General features: G+C 46.2%; 1 protein-coding gene across 1 annotated transcript in view; it reads right to left on the bottom strand.

Moving 5' to 3' along the window:
- The window catches only part of RPIA (ribose 5-phosphate isomerase A), a 32,929-nt gene extending 12,035 nt beyond the window's left edge, over positions 1-20,894 (bottom strand). The window contains exons 1-4 of the mRNA XM_059943239.1: positions 20,590-20,894; positions 14,812-14,872; positions 12,592-12,647; positions 675-734 (exon numbers count right to left, since the gene is read on the bottom strand). Coding sequence (XP_059799222.1) covers positions 675-734; positions 12,592-12,647; positions 14,812-14,872; positions 20,590-20,862 — 450 coding nt within the window. The 5' untranslated portion in view covers positions 20,863-20,894. The remainder of the gene's footprint in view (positions 1-674; positions 735-12,591; positions 12,648-14,811; positions 14,873-20,589) is intronic.
- Between the last annotated feature and the right edge of the window lie 652 nt (positions 20,895-21,546).

Genomic DNA, 21,546 nt, shown 5'->3' on the forward strand with positions numbered 1-21,546 from the left:
TTTTTCCACTAAATACGTACTACAGTACTACATGACCCACGGTTGGTTGAATCCACAGATGCTGAACCGCAGATACAGAGGGCCAACTACGGGAGTCGAGCATCTGCGGATTCTGGTATTCGCAGTGGGTCCTGGAGCCGTTCCCCCACAGATACCCAGGGATGACTGTGGTTTAGTACAGGCCCAGCACTTAGCATAGTAACTGGCACACAGTCGGGGCTCAGTAAATGCCAGCTGTGAGCATGTGCCTCACTCTCATCAACTTCAGTCTCCTCTAGATTGCCTGTGTGTTTAATCATCTTCACCATAAAACTTCATTTTAATCTGTCTTCAAAGACCCATGGCTGCCTCAGATGATGCTTCTTATCTCCACTTAGCGATAAGTTCTGAGGGCCGCCCTGCTCGTATACGTCTGTGTGAGGGCTGCAGGAAGCCCTGGGTCCCTGAGCCCTCTTGGTTAAACCACAGGGAATGTCCTAGAAATTAACAAGCTCTTCTCTTCTGACCTCAGCCAGGATTAATATTCAAAGTCCTAGGAGAAAAGCTAGTATGACTAACTGACTTCTCTCCTAGACTCAACAAGATATCCAGAGCCCATGAACAAGTGACAGCTATTTAAAAAAAAAAAGAAAAAGAAAGGAGACCAAAAAACCCAGCAGCCTCTCTCTACTTACCTCTGGGTGTCGGTCCAGGTCACTGAGAGTTAAGCCATACTGCAGGATGAGCTGACGCGCCTGTGGAGGACAGGGAAAAGCACCCATAATCATTAACTCTTAGTGACGGCGAGGATCCTCAGAATCCTCTTGGATTTAAGTGTCAGACACTGAGTACCACCAAGGCTCCCTCTCAAATCCAACCTGGTCCACCACGAGGTAGGAGATCTAGCCTCATGAACAGCAAAAGTTAATTCATTCCACAAGCTGGAAGAAGGTAAACAGCACATAGTGAACACTGCTCCAGTTCTAGGCTAAGAGTTCCTCCTCAGTGACCTGTTACTTAAGATAATGTCATGGGGGACTTCCCTGGTAGTGCAGTGGTTAAGAATCCACCTGCCAATGCAGGGGACAAGGGTTAGATCCCTGGTCCAGGAAGATTCCACATGCCGCGGAGCAACTAAGCCCGTGCGCCACAACTACTGAGCCTGTGCTCTAGAGCCCGCGAGCCACAACTACTGAGCCTGCATGCCGCAACTACTGAAGCCCTCCTGCCTAGAGCCCGTGCTCCTCAACAAGAGAAGCCACTGCAATAAGCCCGCGCACCGCAACGAAGAGTAGCCCCCGCTCGCCACAACTAGAGAAAGCCCACACGCAGCAACGAAGACCCAACGCAGCCAAGAATAAATAAGTAAGTAAGTAAATAAATAAATAAAGGTAGCATCATGGCCTCCTAAAGCCTCTGGTAATACAGTACCAGTAGTTCCCTCTCCCTCCACCACCCTCCCCCAAAACGGGCCATTCAAGGTTTCACTTTCCGCGGTTTCAGTTACCCAGGGGCAACCTTGATCCAAAAACATTAAATGGAACATTCCAGAAACAAACAATTCACAACTTTTAAACTGCACGCCATTCTGAGTAGCATGATGAAATTCTCGTCATCTACTCCGTCCAGCCCTCATCCCTTTGTCCAGCGTACCCTGCCTATTTGTCATTTAAAAGCCATCTCAGTTATCAGATTGACCGTCACAGTACCACAGTGCTTGTGTATCAAGTAACCCTTACTTTACCTAATACAGGCATACCTCGTTTTACTGTGCTTCACTTTACTGCACTTTGCAGGTACTGCATTTGTTACAAGTTGAAGGCTGTGGCAACCTTGACTCCAAGGAGTCTAGGGGTACAATTTCTCCAATAGCATTTGCCCACTTTGTGTCTCTGTGCCACATTTTGGTAATTCTTGCAATACTTCAAACTTTTTCATTATTGTTATTATATTTGTTACTGTGATCTGTGATCAATGATCTTTGATGTTACTACTGTAATTGTTTTGGCATTTTTTAGCAATAAAGTCTGTTTGTTTATTTATTTATTTATTTATTTATTTATTTATTTATTTATTTATTTATTTATTTATTTATTTATTTATGGCTGCGTTGGGTCTTCATTGCTGTGCGCAGGCTTTCTCTAGTTGCAGAGAACGGGGGCTACTCTTCGTTGTGGTGCGCGGGCTTCTCATTGCGGTGGCTCCTCTTGTTGCGAAGCACAGCCTCTAGGCGCGCAGGCTTCAGTAGTTGTGGCACGCAGGCTCAGTAGTTGTGGCGCACGGGCCCAGCTGCTCCACGGCATGTGGGATCCTCCCGGACCAGGGCTCGCACTTTTGTCCCCTGCATTGGCAGGCGGATTCCTAACCACTGCGCCACCAGGGAAGTCCCTAGCAATAAAGTATTTTTTAATTAAGGTACGTACATTGCTTTTTTAGACATAATACTATTGCACATTTACTAGACTACGATGCAGTATAAACATAACTTCTATATGCACTGGGAAACCAAAAAATTCATGTGACTCGCTTTATATCATACTCACTTTATTATGGTGGAATGGAACCAAACCTGCAATATCTCCAAGGTAATGGTCCCAAAGCGCAATAGTGATGCTGACAATTCAGATATGTCAAAGACAAGACATAAAGTGCTTTCTTTAAGTGAAAAAGTGAAAGTTCTCAGTTTAGTGAATTAAGAAAAAAAAGTTATATGCTGAGGTTGCTAAGATCTATGGTAAGAATGAATCTTCCATCCATGAAGTTAAAGAAGGAAAAAGAAATTTGTGCTAATTTTGCTGTCACATCTCAAACTGCAAAAGTTACAAGACTACAGTGCATAAGTGCCTTGTTAAGATGGAAAAGGCATTAAATTTGTACAGTAGGATATTTTGAGAGAAAGAAAAACCATATTCATGCAACTTTTATTACGGTGTATTGTTATAATTGTCCTATGTTATTATTAGTTGTTGTTAAATCTCTCACTGTGCCTAATTTTCAACTAAACTTTATCATAGGTATGGCTGTACAGGAAAAAACACAGTGTATACAGGGTTCAGTGCTATCTGTGGTTTCAGGCATCCACTGGGGGTCTTGGAACATATTCCCCGTGGATAAGGGGGAACTAACATTTTTTAAAATTTCCTAAATAAGAGCCAAATCTACAAAATATTAGAAACGTCTCTAAAAAAAAATCTAACAGTATGAAAAAAGACTGAGGAAGATCACTACAAATTGATACATAGTGATTTCCAGGCTACACTGGAAGAATACATACACTCAGAAGAATACATAAAGGCAGGACCTCCGGAATGGCTAGGTGAGAGCACCTGAGAGCACCAGACTGGGAAAGATTTAGGATGTTTGTGGGAAACGTCAGCACCACCGACTCTACGGACATGCCTTTCACACAGGCTGACTGAAGGGGAGGGTTACCACCACCACAGGGCCCAGAGCAGAACTTGATGCTGGAATAAATGGACCATGAACCTTTCAGTCTGACCACTCAAGTTCAAGTGATAAGGATCTGTGTTCATGCCACTGTTTACAATACGCAGAGGAACTAAAGGATGGAAAACTTTTTTTCAAAAGCCATGTCTTGAAAATATTTTCTGCTTAAAGTCAAAAGCACCTGAGATGTAGGATCCGAAGGTCTCGGTTCTAATCTTAAATGAACCAGCCACATGACCCCTGGCAAGTTTTCTCATCTATAAAAAGATGCAGATGGATAATGACCAATGTCAATCTTCAAATCCAAAATCCTAAGACTCTAACAATAAAATACAAAGACCCTGGGGTTTGCAATATATGGGACCTATTTGGATCCTGATTCAAACAAACTGTAAAAAATATGTTTAAAGGATAAGACAATAGGGGAAATTTGAATCCTGGATTTTTATTTGATCCTATTAAAGGTTATTGTTTAATTTTTTTAGTATTGTTGAGATGTTTAAAAGTCTCCCTACTTTTCAGAGAGACATAATAAAATACATACAATGAAATCATACTCTGCCTGGGATTTGTTTCAAAATAACAAAGGTGAAGTAGAATGAGATACAGATGAAACAAAATTGGCCATGAATTGATAATTGTGGAAACTGGGTGATGGGTAGGTGGAAGTTCATTACATTATTCTTTATCCTTTTTGAAGTTTGAAATTTTCCACAATAAAAAGCTAAAATAAAATGCTGACTGAAAAAAGTTCAAAAGAAAAAAACCCATGATTTTGCTCCTATTAAAGAGAAATATATAATGAAGGGAGAAAACAACAATAAAAATGGTATTTCTGGATTATTTCTCAGTTCCTAGGTTTCTCCAAACGTAACCATACTAATTCCAGACCCTAAGGCTATAAAAACATTTGGAACGTCTGGAAGATGAACCCTCAAAGTCCCCCACGCCTCTTGGTATTCATGCCTTTGGGGAATCCCTGCCCACAATGTCCCAAGGCTGTTCTGTGTTACCAGTGGCACAGAGCAGAGGCGATAACAAGACACTTCTGAGATTAGTTTATAAAGCAGGGGGGGCGAGCTTCCACAAGATCCTTCCCTCCCTCCCCCCTTCCCCCTCACCCTCGCTCTCTTATCACACACACTGGGGGAAACCAGCTGCCAAGTCCTGAAGACATGGAGACAGCCCTGGGGGCAGGGGCTGTGAAGAATTAAGGCCCACAATACCCACAAGATGGAGTTGGAAGCAGATCCTCCAAGCACAGCTGAGAGGCCTATAGCCCTGGCCAAGAGCTTAACTGCAACCTACCCGGAGACCCAAGGCCAGAGCCACCCAGGTAACCGCTCCAGATTCCTGACCCTTGGAAACTAGGAGCTAATAAATGTTCGTTTTAAACTGCTAAGTTTGGGGGTAATTTGTTCCAGCAAAGATATCTAATACAGATGGTGTTGGAATAATATGAACTGCATAAAGTTCAGTGTGATAATCTATCATGCAAATAAAACTGTGTTATATACTACGGTTCCTGTTAATTTTATGTACTACTTTACAAACAATACTAAACTGCATTCAAACGTATTACATGAAAACTGGGTGTCAGGAAACTGTTCTATCATGATGCCTATAGGGAAAAATCCTGTATAAATATATCATTTTAATTTAACATTTAAGTTTAAAGACTGCCTGCACCACTTGCCAGCATTACTCTTTCATGAGGATGTCCTGTTTGTCCATCTAGATTGTAATCAGAGAGCACATTTCACATACACTTTTCCCCCTATAGCAGTTAGGGTCAGTTAAGCCAATAGTTGAGTGAATAATTATTTTGAGTTCAGTCAAGTCACCTAGTGCAAACTCCCGTTTTAAGAAAGAAATGGGTGCCCAGAGAGGTCCCAGTGCTAAGTTAGGGACAGGGCGAGGACCAGAAATACAGTCTCCTGCTCTCCTGCCCTGTCTAGGGACTAGGAAGGAAATCAGAAGATAAGGCAAACAAAGGGAACGTAGAAGAAAAAGGAAAGGAGAGGACGGCCTCTGCTTATAAATGGAATTGAAGTCATCTTACATAATAATACTATGCTATTAATAACGTTTTTAACAATGACAATGTTAACAATAACAACATTTTTAACAATAACGTTTTTAACAATGACATTACTCCCAAAGCAGCATGTTTAACAATGACAATTTATAAGCCTCTGCTTATAAATGGAATTGAAGTCATCTTACATAATGATACTATGCTATTAATAACGTTTTTAACAATGACAATTTTAAAAGGAGTTCTTTGGCATTCCCTCTTCTACCTGACATGCCCTGCCTCCTCCCAAACTCCAGCCCCTCACGCCCGGCTTTCCAGGAGGCCCCCAATCCCCTGTGCGAGGAGTGGGCTCTCCTTCCTCCAAAAGGCACGTTACCTCTACTTCTTCTCTACCATATATTTGTGAAAAATGGCACACATAACTGTAGCATTTATTCATCCACCAGGCAGAGTGCCTGCTAAGAGCCAGGCACCACACTGGGCACGAGCAACGCTGAGTAACACCCGCTGTGCACAAGGAGCCTCGCACCCCTTTAGAAAGGTAACCCCTCGGTGATCACCATGCTGACTGAAATCTGCCTCTTCACCACCACCACCAGCTGCCTGTCTCAATACCTGTCCAGAGTCCGCACACGAAAGGAGCCCAGCAGATACGTTTGTCTATGTTATGTGGCTGGGAGGTCGCCCCAACCTCCTCCACAAGCCCCCTGTCCTCCCAGACAATAAGCAGTAACGTAAGGACAGGATCTGTTCTCCCTTTAGATCGTCTGTATCCCCCTTCACGACGTGGAGGACCCTGTACAATGACCTCAAAGAGCCCACTGGGGTGGGACCCTTAAGTCCTGCTTCCATCAGCAGGTCCTCCAACCCTCCCTTCTCCCCATCTTTGACCGGACTCCCCACAAGACCCCTGCGAATGGCCCTGCACACAGAGAGGAGTCACCATCACAGGTGGCAGGAGCTTCGTCCTCCCTGAGTGTTACGGGTTATACTGTGCTCCCCTAAGAAAAAAGGTATGTGGGAGTCCTAACTCCTAGTAACTCTGACTGTGACCTTATTTTGAGATTGGACCTTTACAGAGGTAATCGAGTCAGAATGTCATGAGGGTGAGCCCTAATCCAATAGGACTGGTGTCCTTAGAAGGGCAATTTGTACACACAGACAGAGGCACACCGGGAGAACGCCACGCGAACGTGAAGGCAGAGAGCAAGGATATGTGCCTACAAGCCAAGCAATGCCAAAGATTGCCAGCAAACCACCAGAAGCTAGGAGAAAGACAAAACAGAGTCTCCTTCATAGCCTCTAAAGCAATCAACATCTAGCCTCCAGAAATGAGAGGCAATAAATTTCTGTTTTTTAAGCGCTCAATTTGTGGTTCCTTGTTATGGCAGCCCTGGGAAACGAATCCACTGAATTCAACACTACAGCCCTACTGTGGAGATATGGACCCATCATTGGCTCAGCCAGTAGTAATGCAGACACAGGTGCTCAACTGAGATCAGTACCTGCTAGACACCAGACACTCCAGGCTCACAAGCTAAGGGGCTCCTGAGAGTGTAGAGCAACTGCTGTCTCTTCCAGCTCTTAAAAGTGCAGGGAGCAGGAAAGCTAATGATTAGCTTGTACTTTTGAAAAAAAAGACAGGAAGCAACGCCTTCTCATTGCAATCCCACAGCTGGTGCCCCAAATGCCTCATGTGATCAAGGACAGTGGCATGTGGCAGGCTAGCAGTCCTGTTTTTCATCAATTTCACAATAATACCTGAAAACGCTGCATTTCCCCTTCTATCAACTAACAGAGGTAGACTGAAAGCCAGCATGGACAAACATTGTTTTTTTGCCTAGACCAGATCTGGCTTTTAAATCCTTTTTTTTAATTTTCTCCCCCAAAAGCTTTTAACTTTAAAGGGAAAATCTATAAAAATCCTTTAAACACCTATGGGTTTACTTGTTTAAAAGGCAGAACATGAAATATTTTGATTCCCTTTCAATCATTTCAGGAAGATTGCAGCTGGCTAAACTTAACACAAAATAAGTTTGGGTTTGACGGGGGGGGGGGGGGGGGGGGTTGGGGGGGGGCGGGGGCAGGGACAAAACAGTAACTCTGAACAAGTGAATTTTTTAAAGCCCTGTGAACTGTGAATGACTCCTCTACCTGATCAGCTGGAATTGGCCAGCATTTTCCAGTCTGGGTACACTGTTATTACTAACCACCACAACATATAGGTGGGCTGGGAGGATGCTACCTTAAAAACACAGATCAAACTTCCAATTAAAGATAGCAATTGAACACCTGTATTTAGCTCAGCTCCTTCCCTAAACCTCTCTACATCTATAATACAATAAAGGAATTTTTCTCAATGGCAAAAAGAGGAAAAACCAAAAAGAGGAAAAAACAGCAACCAACGTCTAAAAGCTAGATCACTGATGGGCAATGGTAAATGGCAGAAACGAGAAAGAGAAATCCTAAGCCAGTATCCTAAACCAGTACTGGAAAAAGCTAAGAAGCGACCAAATAAACGGCACAGAACCTCCCAAAAGGTTCAAGGACTCAGCGGCCCTGCGAACTTCAGAAAACAGACACAACGGTGGGAGTGAAAAAGGGAAGACTGGTTGAAAGCCTGTTTGAGAACCTGTTATAGCTCCTCATCTTTCTCCACTGCTCCCAAAGCAGCATGTTTATTCTCTGGAGGTCAAACAGCAGGTCTCAGGACTGAACTGCCAGGCACAGCTGAAGATGGGGGTACTCCATCAGCAAGCTTTTGCTGTGTAGCAGCTACCCCAAGACTCAGAGGCTTAAAAGAGCCTCTCATCCTCCAGAAGAGTAGTCAAGGCCTGTTCACATGGCAGCAGAATGGTCTCAGCAGCAAAAGGGCCAAGCCACAAAGCAAAAGCACTCACTGTTCAAGCCACTGATGGCCTGCCATTTGGTCACATCCCGTTGGCAAAACATGATCAGGCCCAGAGTCAAAGAAATACTGCAGAATGTAGCAGGCACTTCTTCCCCATCTACCACAGGCACTACAGTGAAAACAGGGCTTATGTCCCAAATAACGACAGACGTCTTCTAGCCCTCTTCTCTTACTTGGCTCCAGGCAGCCACACATACCCCTCCTAAAAGGGCACTGGGCAGTCTCCTCTGGGCAACCTGACCAGCCAGAGGAAAAAAAAAAAATGATCTGACACTAGGAGTTCCCCAATGATCTGTCTGCCAGGAGGGCTCCTGGCAGACAAGCTCTTGGCAGAGAGCAAGGTCCACCCTCACCCTGAGAGCTGGTTTCCGGTCAGCTTCTTAGTCCACTAGTCTTCAAAATGAGCTCGAATTAAAAAAAAAAAAGAACAAAGCATTCTAACAATATTTGACTGTGTTGGTTGTTACATGACTATGTCAAAACTCAGAACTATATGCTAAAAAGAGTAAATTTGGGGGCTTCCCTAGTGGCGCAGTGGTTAAGAATCCGCCTGCCAATGCAGGGGACACAGGTTCGAGCCCTGGTCCGGGAAGATCCCACATGCCGCGGAGCAACTGAGCCCGTGTGCCACAACTACTGAGCCTGCGCTCTAGAGCCCACGAGCCACAACTACTGAAGCCCGCGTGCCACAACTACTGAAGCCTGTGCGCCCAGAGCCCGCGCTCCGCAACAAGAGAAGTCACCGCAATGAGAAGCCTGCGCACCACAATGAAGAGTAGCTCCTGCTCACAGCAACTAGAGAAAGCCCGCACACAGCAACAAAAACCCAACTCAGCCATACATAAATAAATAAATAAATAAATTTTTATAGATATTAAAAAAAGAGTAAATTTTCTATGTAAATTATACCTCCAACAAACTGTAAAAAAAAAAAAAAAGAAAAAAACTTTGAGAAAAGAGATATAGGAGAAGAAATCCTAAAACAAAAACAAAAGTATTAACATCCTCAGGGAGCTAAGAGAAGCAATTGAAAAAAACTGCACCCATAAAACAAAAACAAAAAAACTTTTCAGAGAACAATAAAAAAAAGAGTTATTTGAAATTAAATACATGAGAGCAAAGAAAGCTCAATAGAAGGGTTAGAAAAAGGTAAAGCTGAAAAGACAAAAGGACAAAACAGGCCACAAGCACCAAGGACATTAACAAGTACCCTAAAAGGAAAGACCAGAGAAAACAGAGAAAAGAAAATTAAAGGAATAATAGGGGGAAAAAATCCCCCAAATTGAAGAGTGTGAATTTGTAGAATGACATGTCCCAGCAAGCGCCCAGCATAGTGGACAAAAATAAACCCACACCAAGACACAGCATGGTGAAATTTCAGAACACTGGAGACAAAGAAAAGATAATACAAGGGTGTAGGAGTTCAGAGAGAATGAAAAATAGGTTTTATACAAAGGATCAAGAATCAGAATGGCAACAAGCTCCTCAACAGCAAATTGAAAGCCAGAAGAGGGACTTCCCTGGCAGTCCAGTGGTTAGGGCTCTGCGCTTCCACTGCAGGGGGCACGGGTTCCATCCCTGGTCGGGGAACTAAGATTCTGCAGGCTGTGCAGTACAGCCAAAAAAAAAAAAAAAAAAAAGCCAGAAGATACAACAGAGTACTAAGAAGTGATTTAGCACAGAATTCTCTACCCAGGGCACTTCCCTGGTGGCGCAGTGGTTAAGACTCCACGCTCCCAATTCAGGGGGCCCAGGTTCAATCCCTGCTCAGGGAACTAGATCCCACACGTGTGCCGCAACTAAGAGTTCGCATGCCACAACTAAGGAGCGGGCGAGCCACAACTAAGGAGCCCGTCTGCCACCACAACTAAGACCCGGAGCAACCAAATAAATAAATAATAAATATTTTTTTAAAAAAATAATTCTCTATCCAAATAACTGACTTCCAGAGGGGCTAAAGACATTTTCAGACATCCAAAGTGCCGACAAGTTTGCATCCCGTGCACTTGGATAGCTACCTAAAGGACGTGATTCACCGAAACTGAAGGAAACGAAACCAAAGGGTATGGGGGAGTAGTGAGGAGGAACAGGATGATCCAAAAGAGGAGACAGAAAAGGAGAGTTCCTGACCGCAAAGGGAGATCCCAAGACAACAGCCGAGGGCAGCTGCTACCAACCAGAGTACCAAGAAGATGAAGCTGACGGGAGTAGCATATCCACTGGGCCAGAACGAGGTGAGATTTTCCATCCAGGTAAGAGTTTGGGGTTGAATTAGTAAGGAGTACGCAGACAACCAAGGAAGTGGAAAAAACAAAGGCATCATTTACTTAACTTTCAGGAAAACAAAATAATGAGCAGGTAAGGAAGCGTAATCATAGCTGACTGCACAGTTCAGCTGTAGCTTGGACACCACAATTCTGTAAACACTGAGTGAGGCCTCACCAAAGCGTAACTGTACTGAAGACTAGGAGAAGGGTGTCTGACCTGCGAGAGCAAGGAGGGAAGAGATAACCGAATGCTCGTCTTCCCTGCGTCCATTCAGCATGGAATTATTACCTCAAGTTGAAAAAAAAAATTTAAATGGCAAGAAAAGCATGTAGTCTCCAGACTTTGGAGCAGATACCCAATCAGCTAAAAGAGTTTTAAAGGTATGTCCATCTAAAGAGCAAGAAATGGTGGTGGTCAGGAGTGGGGGAGGGTGTGAAGGGAGTGTCTTATTTTTTAATAAAATGACTTGAATTATTTGATTCTTCAATCTATGTGTATGGATAACTTTAATTAAAAATAAGCACCAATTATCAAATAATTTTATTAAACAAGAAATAAAAATACTAGATGATCAAGTCACTTGGAAAAATCAGACACTTAGCTTTTTCAAGGGCAAGGCAACCCATCACAGCCCCTCTGACTTTAAGAGCATCTCCTCAGAACATGAGGATTTCAAAAGCAAGAAAGTCCAGGTGAAACCACTCCTTTTCTAGCCTGAAGCAGGAATTATGGTATTGTCTTCAGTTCCCTGGGTGTCCGGGCAGCTTGTCAGAGCCTCCAAGAGATTTAACTTCAAAACAGCTCTGACAGCGTGCACTATCCTAACTTCCTATCCTGCCTACCTGGAATCCCTCCTCCACTCCCTACTCTGACAGGTTGGGTCACACACCTGACACATCCTGCCTCCAGGACTGAGAGTTTCTTAAGACCCAGCTGTCCAAAACCGTGTCCACAACATCACAGGAGCACAAATCACCAGCAATGCCAACCTTTAACCCCAATTCACAGGATCCCCGCGATGAAGCCAAAGAGAGACGACACACCTACCCTCCCCACGACAGCCAGGTGAGGGATGGGGCTCTATCTAGGCACCTCTCTTCCCTCCTTTCCTGAAGTCTACTATTCCCTTATCTCTCCCTGTATTTAACTGGCTCCATTGCTTTCCTTCATCAGCCCCTACTATTTTATGGTGAAACAGCATGAGACACGGACTCAAACTACTGCACTTGCATTTCTAACGCATCACTTAATGCCCTTTAACCTCAGTTTTTTCATCTATAAATGGAGATAATATTCCTTGAGGACGGAGACCACGTGGTTATCTCTACATACTCCATGGTGCCTAATACAAGATATACTAAAATATTCACGTCTAAAACCATGCTTCCGGGCTTCCCTGGTGGCGCAGTGGTTAAGAATCCGCCTGCCAGTGCAGGGGACACGGGTTCGATCCCTGGTCCAGGAAGATCCCACATGCCACAGAGCAGCTGGGCCCGTGTGCCACAGCTGCTGAGCCTGCGCTCTAGAGCCCGCGAGCCACGACTACTGAGTCCACGTGCCACAACTACTGAAGCTCGCACGCCTGGAGCCCATGCTACGAAAGAAGAGAAGCCACCGCAATGAGAAGCCTGTGTACTGCAGCGAAGAGTAACCCCCGCTTGCTGCAACTACGGAAAGCCCACGCAGAGCAACAAAGACCCAACTCAGCCAAAAATAAATAAATAAAGCCAAAAAAAAAAAAAAAAAAGTAAAGGGAAAAATGCTTTACATTTAAAAAAAAAACCATGCTTCCGAGGAGCAATCTCCAGTCAATCAACTGCTCTCCTGCTCCTGGCTTTCTCACCCAGAACAACCCTGGTACACAACCCAGAGCCACACCCCTATATCCTCAGGGACCCAGAAGATTCAGCGGCAACTGCCAAGATGCAGAATGGAAAGCAGGACATACCTGGAAGGAAGTGGGAATACAGACGAGGTTCAGATTCTCTTGTTTCACTCTTTCAGCTGTGGAGACAAAAGCCGCGTTGGTGGTTTTTCTCTCTCCTCACCTTATTTTCCTTGTCGTACTCACATTTGCTCAAATCCAACAGAAAAGGTCCAACCCCTCCCCCCACTGAAATGTCCCTTTCATTCTATGTCCCCACCCTTGCTGAAAAGTTGGTAAACAGCCTTCACATGTCACTAGACAGGGACAAAAAAGCCTAAGGAGGTAAGTATTAACCACAGAAAGAGCAACGTCAGGGTTTGCTAGTATGTGCGTGGCAATATTCAAAGAATTTTGTACACATGAACTCTTTTAATCCAGTAACCCAAAGATAACTTACAATTACTATCCCCACTTTACAGATGAGGAAACTGAGGCACAGAGAGGCAAAGTAACTGGTACACAGTTAACAAACAGCAGAACTGGGATCTGATCCCAGGCAGTCTAGTGCCAGTCTTAACTACTTCCCTATATAGGCTTTTACAGAGAAAAGCTAGAATTTGACTTTTACAGTTAGTAAAAAAATATAATCATTTATAGACCCCAGAGGGTGGTTAAAGAGGGTTTATTTATTCACTTTGGATTTGTACCTTTCGGGAAAACTTGATTTAAACAAAAAGAAAAGTCTTGGGAATTCCCTGGCGGTCCAGTGGTTAGGACTCGGCGCTTTCACTACCGGGGCATGGGTTCAACCCCCTGGTCGGGGAACTAAGATCCCACAAGCCGCATGGTGCGGCCAAAAAAAACCAAAAACCAAAAAGGAAAGTCTTAAGGGATGCAGACAAAGAACGTCTCCTGTCATTTCAGTGAACAAAGGATGCCGCAGCCATCAAGCCCTCAGCCACTGCAGCTGCCCCCAGGCGGTGCACCCGAGAGGATTCAGGCCGAGAGGATTCAGGCCGGAAAAAACAGGATACTGGCTCTAGATTAAGGTGCACATCAAAGGAATAATTTCATTAAGCCCAGACCCTTGCATCTTCCCATACATAGGAAAGCACTACATTCATTAACTTGAGATGTCTGGTTTTTCTTTAATTAACGGTAATCTTTTGATGTTCGACTGCTCGGGGTTTTTTGGCAAAAACTCCTATATGTCCTGGCTCTTCAACAGTCCCTCAGAGCTATCTGGGAGGCGGTATCTCAGGCTTAAGTCCTCAGTAACACCCCCAAATAAAACATAATTCTTGGGGAATTCTCTGGCGGTCCAGTGGTTTAGGACTCCGCACTTCCACTGCAGGGGGTGCAGGTTTGATCCCTGGTCGGGGAACTAAGATCCCACAAGCAACACAGCATGGCCAAAAAAAAAAAAAAACACACACACACACACACAAAACATAATTCTCAACTTTGAGGTTGTGCATTTTTTTTCAGTTGACAGGGAAAAACTGCCTTATTAAAAATTTCAAGTCTCCTTAATCACTGGGTGTACACCTTGGGAGATTCAGATGCCACTATTATGAAATCCACAGTAATCCCTGTGCCCTAAAATCCTTCACATACTCAGTGATGAGGCAGAAGGGTGTGCAACACTGAGGCTTTCAGAAGCCATCACACCTGCACCACAGTCATTCCTTAAAGACAAAGCATTCTTGGGCTTTGTGCCCTGAGCACAGCCCCTTGGCACCTACCAGAGGAGATCCACATTCAGGCAAGCCTCTCCTCTGGGCTCTGTTCTCACAAACAAGAGCAGGGCGGTCAAACCTGTCCAGCAGCCACCGGGGTTGATAATTCTTGAGCCTTTCCTGAGCCCAGAGACACCCACATCAGAATGAAGTCAGCATCTGCAGAGCCAGCCACCAACTGCAGGGTCACGGACAGGCCAAGCCTGCGCTGGCCTGGCCGACCTCGATTTGTTTGCTTGAGAAACCGCGGGCTTTAGAGGGTTTGCCTGCCTCAGGATCCATGAGGCCACACACACACACCCCTGATGACAATTAAGATTCTGCAGAGACCTCACCCTAAGTCAGCTCCTCACCCAGCTCAGCAGAGTAAACAAAGCCAGGGCAACCCCAAATTTGCCAACCCCAAAACCCCAAGAATCCCACTCAGAGAAGAGCAGAAACACTCACCTGACCACAGGCTCCACAATGCTGGTGCCAAGCTGCGCGCTGCTTCCTCCCTCTCCTCTATGTCCCCACCCCTGTCACCCCACACAAACATCCAGGAGTCAGCCTGAAAACGTACCTATTCGCTGCACAGCGTGGACAATTGTAGAACCACTCCCAATTCCCAGCACTTGGTTATTCTGCAAAAAAAGGAGGAGGGAAATCCAAAACTTATTAATACCATGCTTTACTCCCTTCTCCAGCCCACTTCCTAGAGCTATAAAATTATTAGGAACAGCAATTCACCAACTCGGGTGCAAGGTACTGTGCCCACAGAAACATAATCACTGAACCTCAAAGCTGTACTTTGTCCTGGTGCCCAGTGGCAATTTATCAGCAGAGCCCTCCTCCTTTCATCCCTGACAATGACATCACCATTTCCTCCTGTGAAAAGATAAACTGAAGCCTATTAAAATTTTTAAGCATTTATTTCAGCAAAAATCAATTTGAATTGGGCAGCACTCAATCTAGCAGGCAGAAGGGAGCTCTGAGGAGCTGTACAAAATTAAGACTTTTAGAGCAAGAAGCAAGCGGGGACAAGGAAGTTATACTGGGCAAAAAAGCAAGCTGGTTATTGTAAGGTTACTTCCCTTTAGGGGACGGCAGGGGTCTACCAGGCAGATGACCTCAATAGTGCTGATCAGGTGATTCCTGATTGACTGAGCTAATAAGATTCCATACTAAGATTCCATTTCTGGGAGAGCCAAAAGTGTAATTAGGTATTGTTTGGTGATGCGGGGCTTGGCATAAGCGACTCCATTTTGGGTCTGTTGTCTCATTTTGAACACTCCCTACCTCCTATCAACACAAGAGATTTGGCTTCTTTACAACGTAGAGCAACTTAAGTCAGCCTCACAGAAATGGCCTGCAGAGGAACGCTGAACGATTTTTGGCCATCCCCAGGAGCACGATCAGAAAGGAAAGACCCTAGGAGAAAAACAGAGCCCGGCTGAACGTTAAGAGCAGAAAACAGAGGTTTCTGGCTTCAGCGACTTTTCACACAAGTTTAACATCTAAAAGAAGGGACTGACCACAGTCCCCATCAAGTTGGTGGCATCACAGCAAACCTCAGAGACACATCAAGCCTACCATCCAGAGCGCCAACCAAAGTCAACAGAAGAGAGTCTGAAGCAACCTTGAATAGCAAATCACATCAACTCTGTCCGACTGATCCCAAGGGGTCCTCATTTTGCACAAGCCTGCTTCAGAGAAAATGGGGAGAGGGTGAAGGCTCAGGTGGGAACATGAGAAATAGTCTTCATCTGCCATATAGGAAGCCACTCCTTGAGTACAAAGGAGAAGAAACAGGCATCATACTACTGAGCCTATCATCTTAAGAAAAGGGGGAAGGTACCTCAGAGTAGACCAGGGGCAGAGTAGGGGCCCAGCCAAGGTCAGTTAGACCACAAACAGCAAAACAAGGTCAGAGTACAAACAGGAACTAATGTGAAGCTTGGTTCCTAAGCAACTTCCTGGGAGTAATCTCCTGCCTGTTTAGGGCAAAACAGCTACAAGCCAAAGCTTAATATCATCTGTTAAGCAGCTTCTAAGAAGATTCATAAATGTTAATATAAGTCAAATCTCACAACAACCCCTTGTGACCTCAAGGCCCTTAGCCCCACTTTAGAGATGAACTCAACACCCTAAGGAAAAATTTAAGACTTAGAAATGAGCAAGAGATTATTAGACATACTTTCAATGAAATGCTGGAATCTGCAGGTAGTATCTGATCCTACAGGGGTGTGTGCCTTTGCTCAAAGTTTCAAAGTCACCAAATAACACCAAGGGGCCTTAAAACAGAGCTTGTGCTAGGTCAGGATTTCACCTGTGATGACGCCCTCAAGAAGGCAATGCATCCAACAGCCGTTTAGCTACTTGGGAAACCTCAATGGCAAGGTCTTCAAGACCAGTAAATGCTGCATCACAACACAAAATAGCTGAATATCAGAAAATGTACAAACCTTCAAGTAACGAGGAAATGTCATGACTAGGTAGGCTCAACCTGACCTTCCCACCCAACCTGAAGCTGAGAGCTCTAGCTATACAGTAATTCAACTGTCAGATTCCTCATTACCATACTCTGCCATATACTCATGTCATGCGGCAGGCAGGTGGCACACAGATGAACTTGGGTGAGTCACACAAGCTCTGTGCAAGGCTCCTCCCTCGGCTTTCGCAAGAGGCCAGGAATTGCACAGGCCTGCCAGGCCCAAAGCTCTTCAACCCTGTGGTCCTGCTACCCTGCAATCAAATGACTGGCCAAGAATCAGTGTACCAGCCAAAGCCAAACAGAGGTGCCCCAACAGCAGAAGGCTGCTGGAGGAGCAGGCTTCTCCTGACGGCAATACTTGACAACAGGCCGTACGCGCAACAGCACAACTCGGGTCACCTTGTCCACTGGGGTAACCTCTTCTGTTGACCAACTGGAACCACTGCCCACCAACTTCTCCAAGCTAAGCCAGCCAAAAAGCTAAGCCCAGGCTCCAAAGAAAACAAAGGAGGCTAGGGACCTTCAGGAGAGCATGGCCCTGCATGGTGACCCAGCCTGCAACAGGCACACCTGAGTCCCGGGTGGCTATCCAGAGGCTTCAGCTGAGAACTCTCCAAGTTTTCCTCCCACCCAGAAATGCAAGTAGTCACCAATGGACTAGGGAGATTCACCCCACAACCTCCATGTTTGTGTCCACACTCCACACAACTCATCAAGCATTTACTGGGAAGGCCCCACTGTGACCAACACTGAATGAAAACAAGGTTAACTACCCTCCAGAAGCTCACCCTTCAGGGAACTGGGAGACACACATACACATAACTAGGTCATAAAGAGGTATAAGGCACCTAAGAGGTATGCAGTGCTACAGAATTAAAGGGGAGAACTGCTTCCCCTACAAGGCTAAGGAAAAACTGAAAGGAAGAATGGCCTTTGAACCAAACCCTGAAGGACATATATGATTTTAATAGGCAAAAGCAGCGGACAAGAAAAAGCACTCTTGGTCAAGGGTTGTGATATTAAAACACACACTCTATGCCAGTAGTCTGTCCTTTCCAATGTTCTGGTACCTGGGAGAGAAGGGAGCAGAGAAGGAAGCAAGACTGTGGGCGTAAGGACAAGAACCAGAGCCTCTTATCTGTGTATCCCCTCCACCTGCCTCAGTACTGGTTTACAGTAGATGCTCCTGATGTGTCATATGGAGGTTAGGATGAGGCCACCTGAGGGGCACAGTGACAAGAGTAGATTAAAGCTTCAGAAGAGGATAATGCACCACTTGGGTGGTCGACAGAGGGGACAAGATAAGGGCAACTGCAATCTTCTGGCTGGCCACGAGGAGAGCCTAAACCGGGAAAGTCGGCAGGTCAATAGGAAGGGGCAGTTCTAAGAACATTCCAAAGGTGGAACCAACAGGACCTCGCACACAGCCTAGCTTGATAAACTTACACAAGTGAGTATGAAACGGAGCAGGACCCTATGGGGTCCTCCCGTACAAATCCTTTCCGTGTCCTTTGTTTCTTGCTTGTAGGAAATAGGCTTCTTTCAGCCTCCTTGACCTCCCCTGAGTTCCAAAGGGCAGATTCAAACAGTTGCTAATCAGGGAAGGAAGGGACTGCAGAAACAAGGCAGGAGCAGTCAAGAAACAATGGTGCTGCGACAGCCAAGGTCCTGGTTCCCGCTCAAGGAATATACAAAACAATACAACTCTGAGTTCTTCTACAGAAACTAAGGCCCCACCCAGGTGGAAGACAGTAAATTCAGACTGGGTGCAAGACTTCGGGCTAAACATCACCCAGTTACCTCACCATCAACCAATCAGAAGAAAGTCTGCACTCAGTGGAAGATAAGACTCTGAACCCCCCCTCCACAAATGATTAACTGCGATTAACTTCCCCTTTCTCCCCTGGAGTTGATTCTTGGAGTCTGCCTTCTCCCCAGGTTGCCCGCCTCCAGAATAAAGTAACCTTTTCTTTCCAACCAACACTTGTCTTTGGAGGGGTGAGCAGCCAAACCTGAGTTGTGTAACAAGTGAACAACTTCAAGACACAAAGTGCTAAAGGAAAACTTGGCCTTAGGTGGAAAAAAGGATACCCCCTGGAGAGAGCAGCTAAGCCTTGACAGTTAGGTACCGGACTATGCTCAATAAACCTGTGGCTTTGAATTAAGTTCAATAAACCTGTGGCTTTGAATTAAGTTATCTTGTCCACAAAGTATCCAGGACCAGCCTCTCCTCCTCCCTTTAGCCACATTTCTGACCACCACACCAACTACCTACACATAGTAGGCACTCAACAAATACCTGCAATGAATGAATCGAAGTTACAAAGCAGAAAATACAAAATTCAAGTAGTGTTGGCATCTCAGAAAAGAAGTTTGCAAAGGAAAGTGGGTGTAACTGAGATGGGGGTGAGGTGCCCCCAAAAGGCCTATGGAGATCTCCCCAGGATTGCCTGGTAACTTCATGCAATAATGTGGCCAGAATCCAGTGTTTTGCGGCTCTGGCCTAAGGTGGGAGCTTGCAAATTGTAATTTAACCAAATACATAATAATAAAACAATGGTCAGGGAGATGCATGCCACCAAACAGTAATGTAAATAGGTTAATAGGAAATCTAAGATATGGGTCTTTTCTAATTGTATAGATCCCATTTATCCATTACATTTACCCATTACGATTCACTTTATCCAGGCATTTTTAAATTTCAGCTTACCGTCCCAATTTTGCAGCTGAGGCACGTGAATCCCAAAAGGAGAGCCAGATTACACATTTTACATTATCTCTGTGAATCCCCATAGAAAATCCTATTGCTAACCACACTATTAAACCAGAACAGAGCAGCTGTGTAACTGGTGGAAGGGTCCTGGAACGGAAGTCACTCGGTTTGGGTCCTGGAGGATCCTTGGGTCATTCCTCCTACAGAACACGCAGAGCCAAAGGTTACCACACTCGCCCCTCCCACTTAGCCAGGCGGTGGGAGCATCAAACATCTATCTAGGCAAAATAACTTTGTACACGAAAGCATTACCAAATGTAAAGAATAAAGAACCATCACTAGAGAAAAGGGAATCTGATACCACTTTCCAGGAATCAGAAAAGAAAGATTAAAAGCCAATAATTAGTCAAGGAAACTCCACCTAAGGGCAGAGATACTCCACTTGGCTGCCGGTATTACAATTAAGATAACTGACTGCTGACAGCAAATGCCCTCGCGTTAAAAGACTCCACCCAAGAGGACCACACCCGCAACACAGCAAACAAGTAGGGCCACGACCTCGCCAAGTAAGAGCTAAACATCTCCACATCCCGACCTTAAAGAAGAGAGTCCTCCAGACTTCAAGCGTCCACCCGAGCCCTGTCAAAAGGAGGCTTAAAGCCTGGGTTTCTCCTTTGGCTCAGTCTCCTCTTCCCTCCAGCGAGTACACTCAGGAGCGGGTGCGCGCCCAGCTAAGCACTTTCTTGGAGTAAAATTTCAAAACACTTTTAAAATCAGCTCCCCACCGACTTCCCAGGGCAGTGAAGCGAGTGAAGACCTCTCGCAGTCCCAGTCTCTTATTTGTTGAAAAGGAAGCCATACGCTAAGTCCCTACTAACCCCACTCCAAACATCAGACGCACACCACCAGCCTCCACTTTGCAAACTTAGCTGGCCTGACAAGCAGTCTTTAGATAGCACAACTTTAGGGGACGCGACCCCAACCGATTCCACATCTAAAAGGCCTTGAAGGAATAGGTCTCAAGGCGGGTAAAATGCGTACCCCCTCCCCTCCCACGCAGCCCCCTCCCTGCCAGGAACTAGGCGCGCCCGGCAGTGCCCAGAGCACGAGCCCATCAGGCCGAGCACGGGCGCCCCACGTCCTGAGCTGCTCACCCTCACGTGGTTCTCCACGGCCGCACGGCCCGCTAGCTTCTTGGCCTCCTCGGCCTTGGACATCGTGGAGGGGGCCGGGCAGACGCTGTTAGCGTCCCCGCCAGCTGTACTTGCGCTGCCAGCGCCGAACTGCGCGCGTCCCGGCAACTGCACGTGGGAACCCGGAACGCCCCAGCTGTTCCCGCCTCCGCCAGAGGCCGCGCCCCCGGCCCGCCCGGGCAGCGGGGCCAGGACCCGCCCGTAGAGGGTGCTGAAGGGCCCGGGTCGCTGCATCCCGCCGCCCCGCTCCAGCCTCCACCACGGTCCCGCCCCCGGCTCTGCCGGAAGTTTGGTAGCTGACGTACTAGGTCCGCGTCCGCTGCAGCGCGGGCCTTCCTGGGAAATGTAGTTCTATGGCTTCAGTGGCCTGAAGCCGTGCCCCAGCCTGGACTACCAGCCCCACAATGCTCCGCGACCGGGTTCGCAAATCTCGGCGACAGGAATTGGCGCAACGGCTTGTACCGCCCAAGTAGCCCCGGTGGGGTTAATCCTGGAGGTTTTTCTCTTTGCCCCAGCATCTGAGAAGGGAGTGTTCGATCTGACCCTGTTGTTTTTTCTAGAAGTAAGAACGTGGCGGTGGACGAATTCTGAGGGCAGCCGCTCTTCTGGAGATGTCCTTTTGGGAGTGACTTCTCTAGACTGACGCCACAGGGAAACGCACCTGGGGGCTCCGGCTCCCACTTTAGTCCATCCTTAGGCCCCCCCACCGCCCTCCACCGCAGGCCCAAGGCTACAAATTAGAACGCCCAGCCTTAGATGTTGTTCTGCACTGGGCAGCGTTGGATGGCACGGTTTCCCTCCAGATGGAGCCTGGCTGGGAACATACGTGTGACCTGCAGAAACCCTGCAATACTTGTTGACTTAAAAAGGGCTTTCACTGAACCTAACAGCTTTCTTTTTTCTTCTCTACCTGTAAAG

Source organism: Balaenoptera ricei, chromosome 13 (assembly GCF_028023285.1).
Source record: "Balaenoptera ricei isolate mBalRic1 chromosome 13, mBalRic1.hap2, whole genome shotgun sequence".
Taxonomy (NCBI): domain Eukaryota; kingdom Metazoa; phylum Chordata; class Mammalia; order Artiodactyla; family Balaenopteridae; genus Balaenoptera; species Balaenoptera ricei.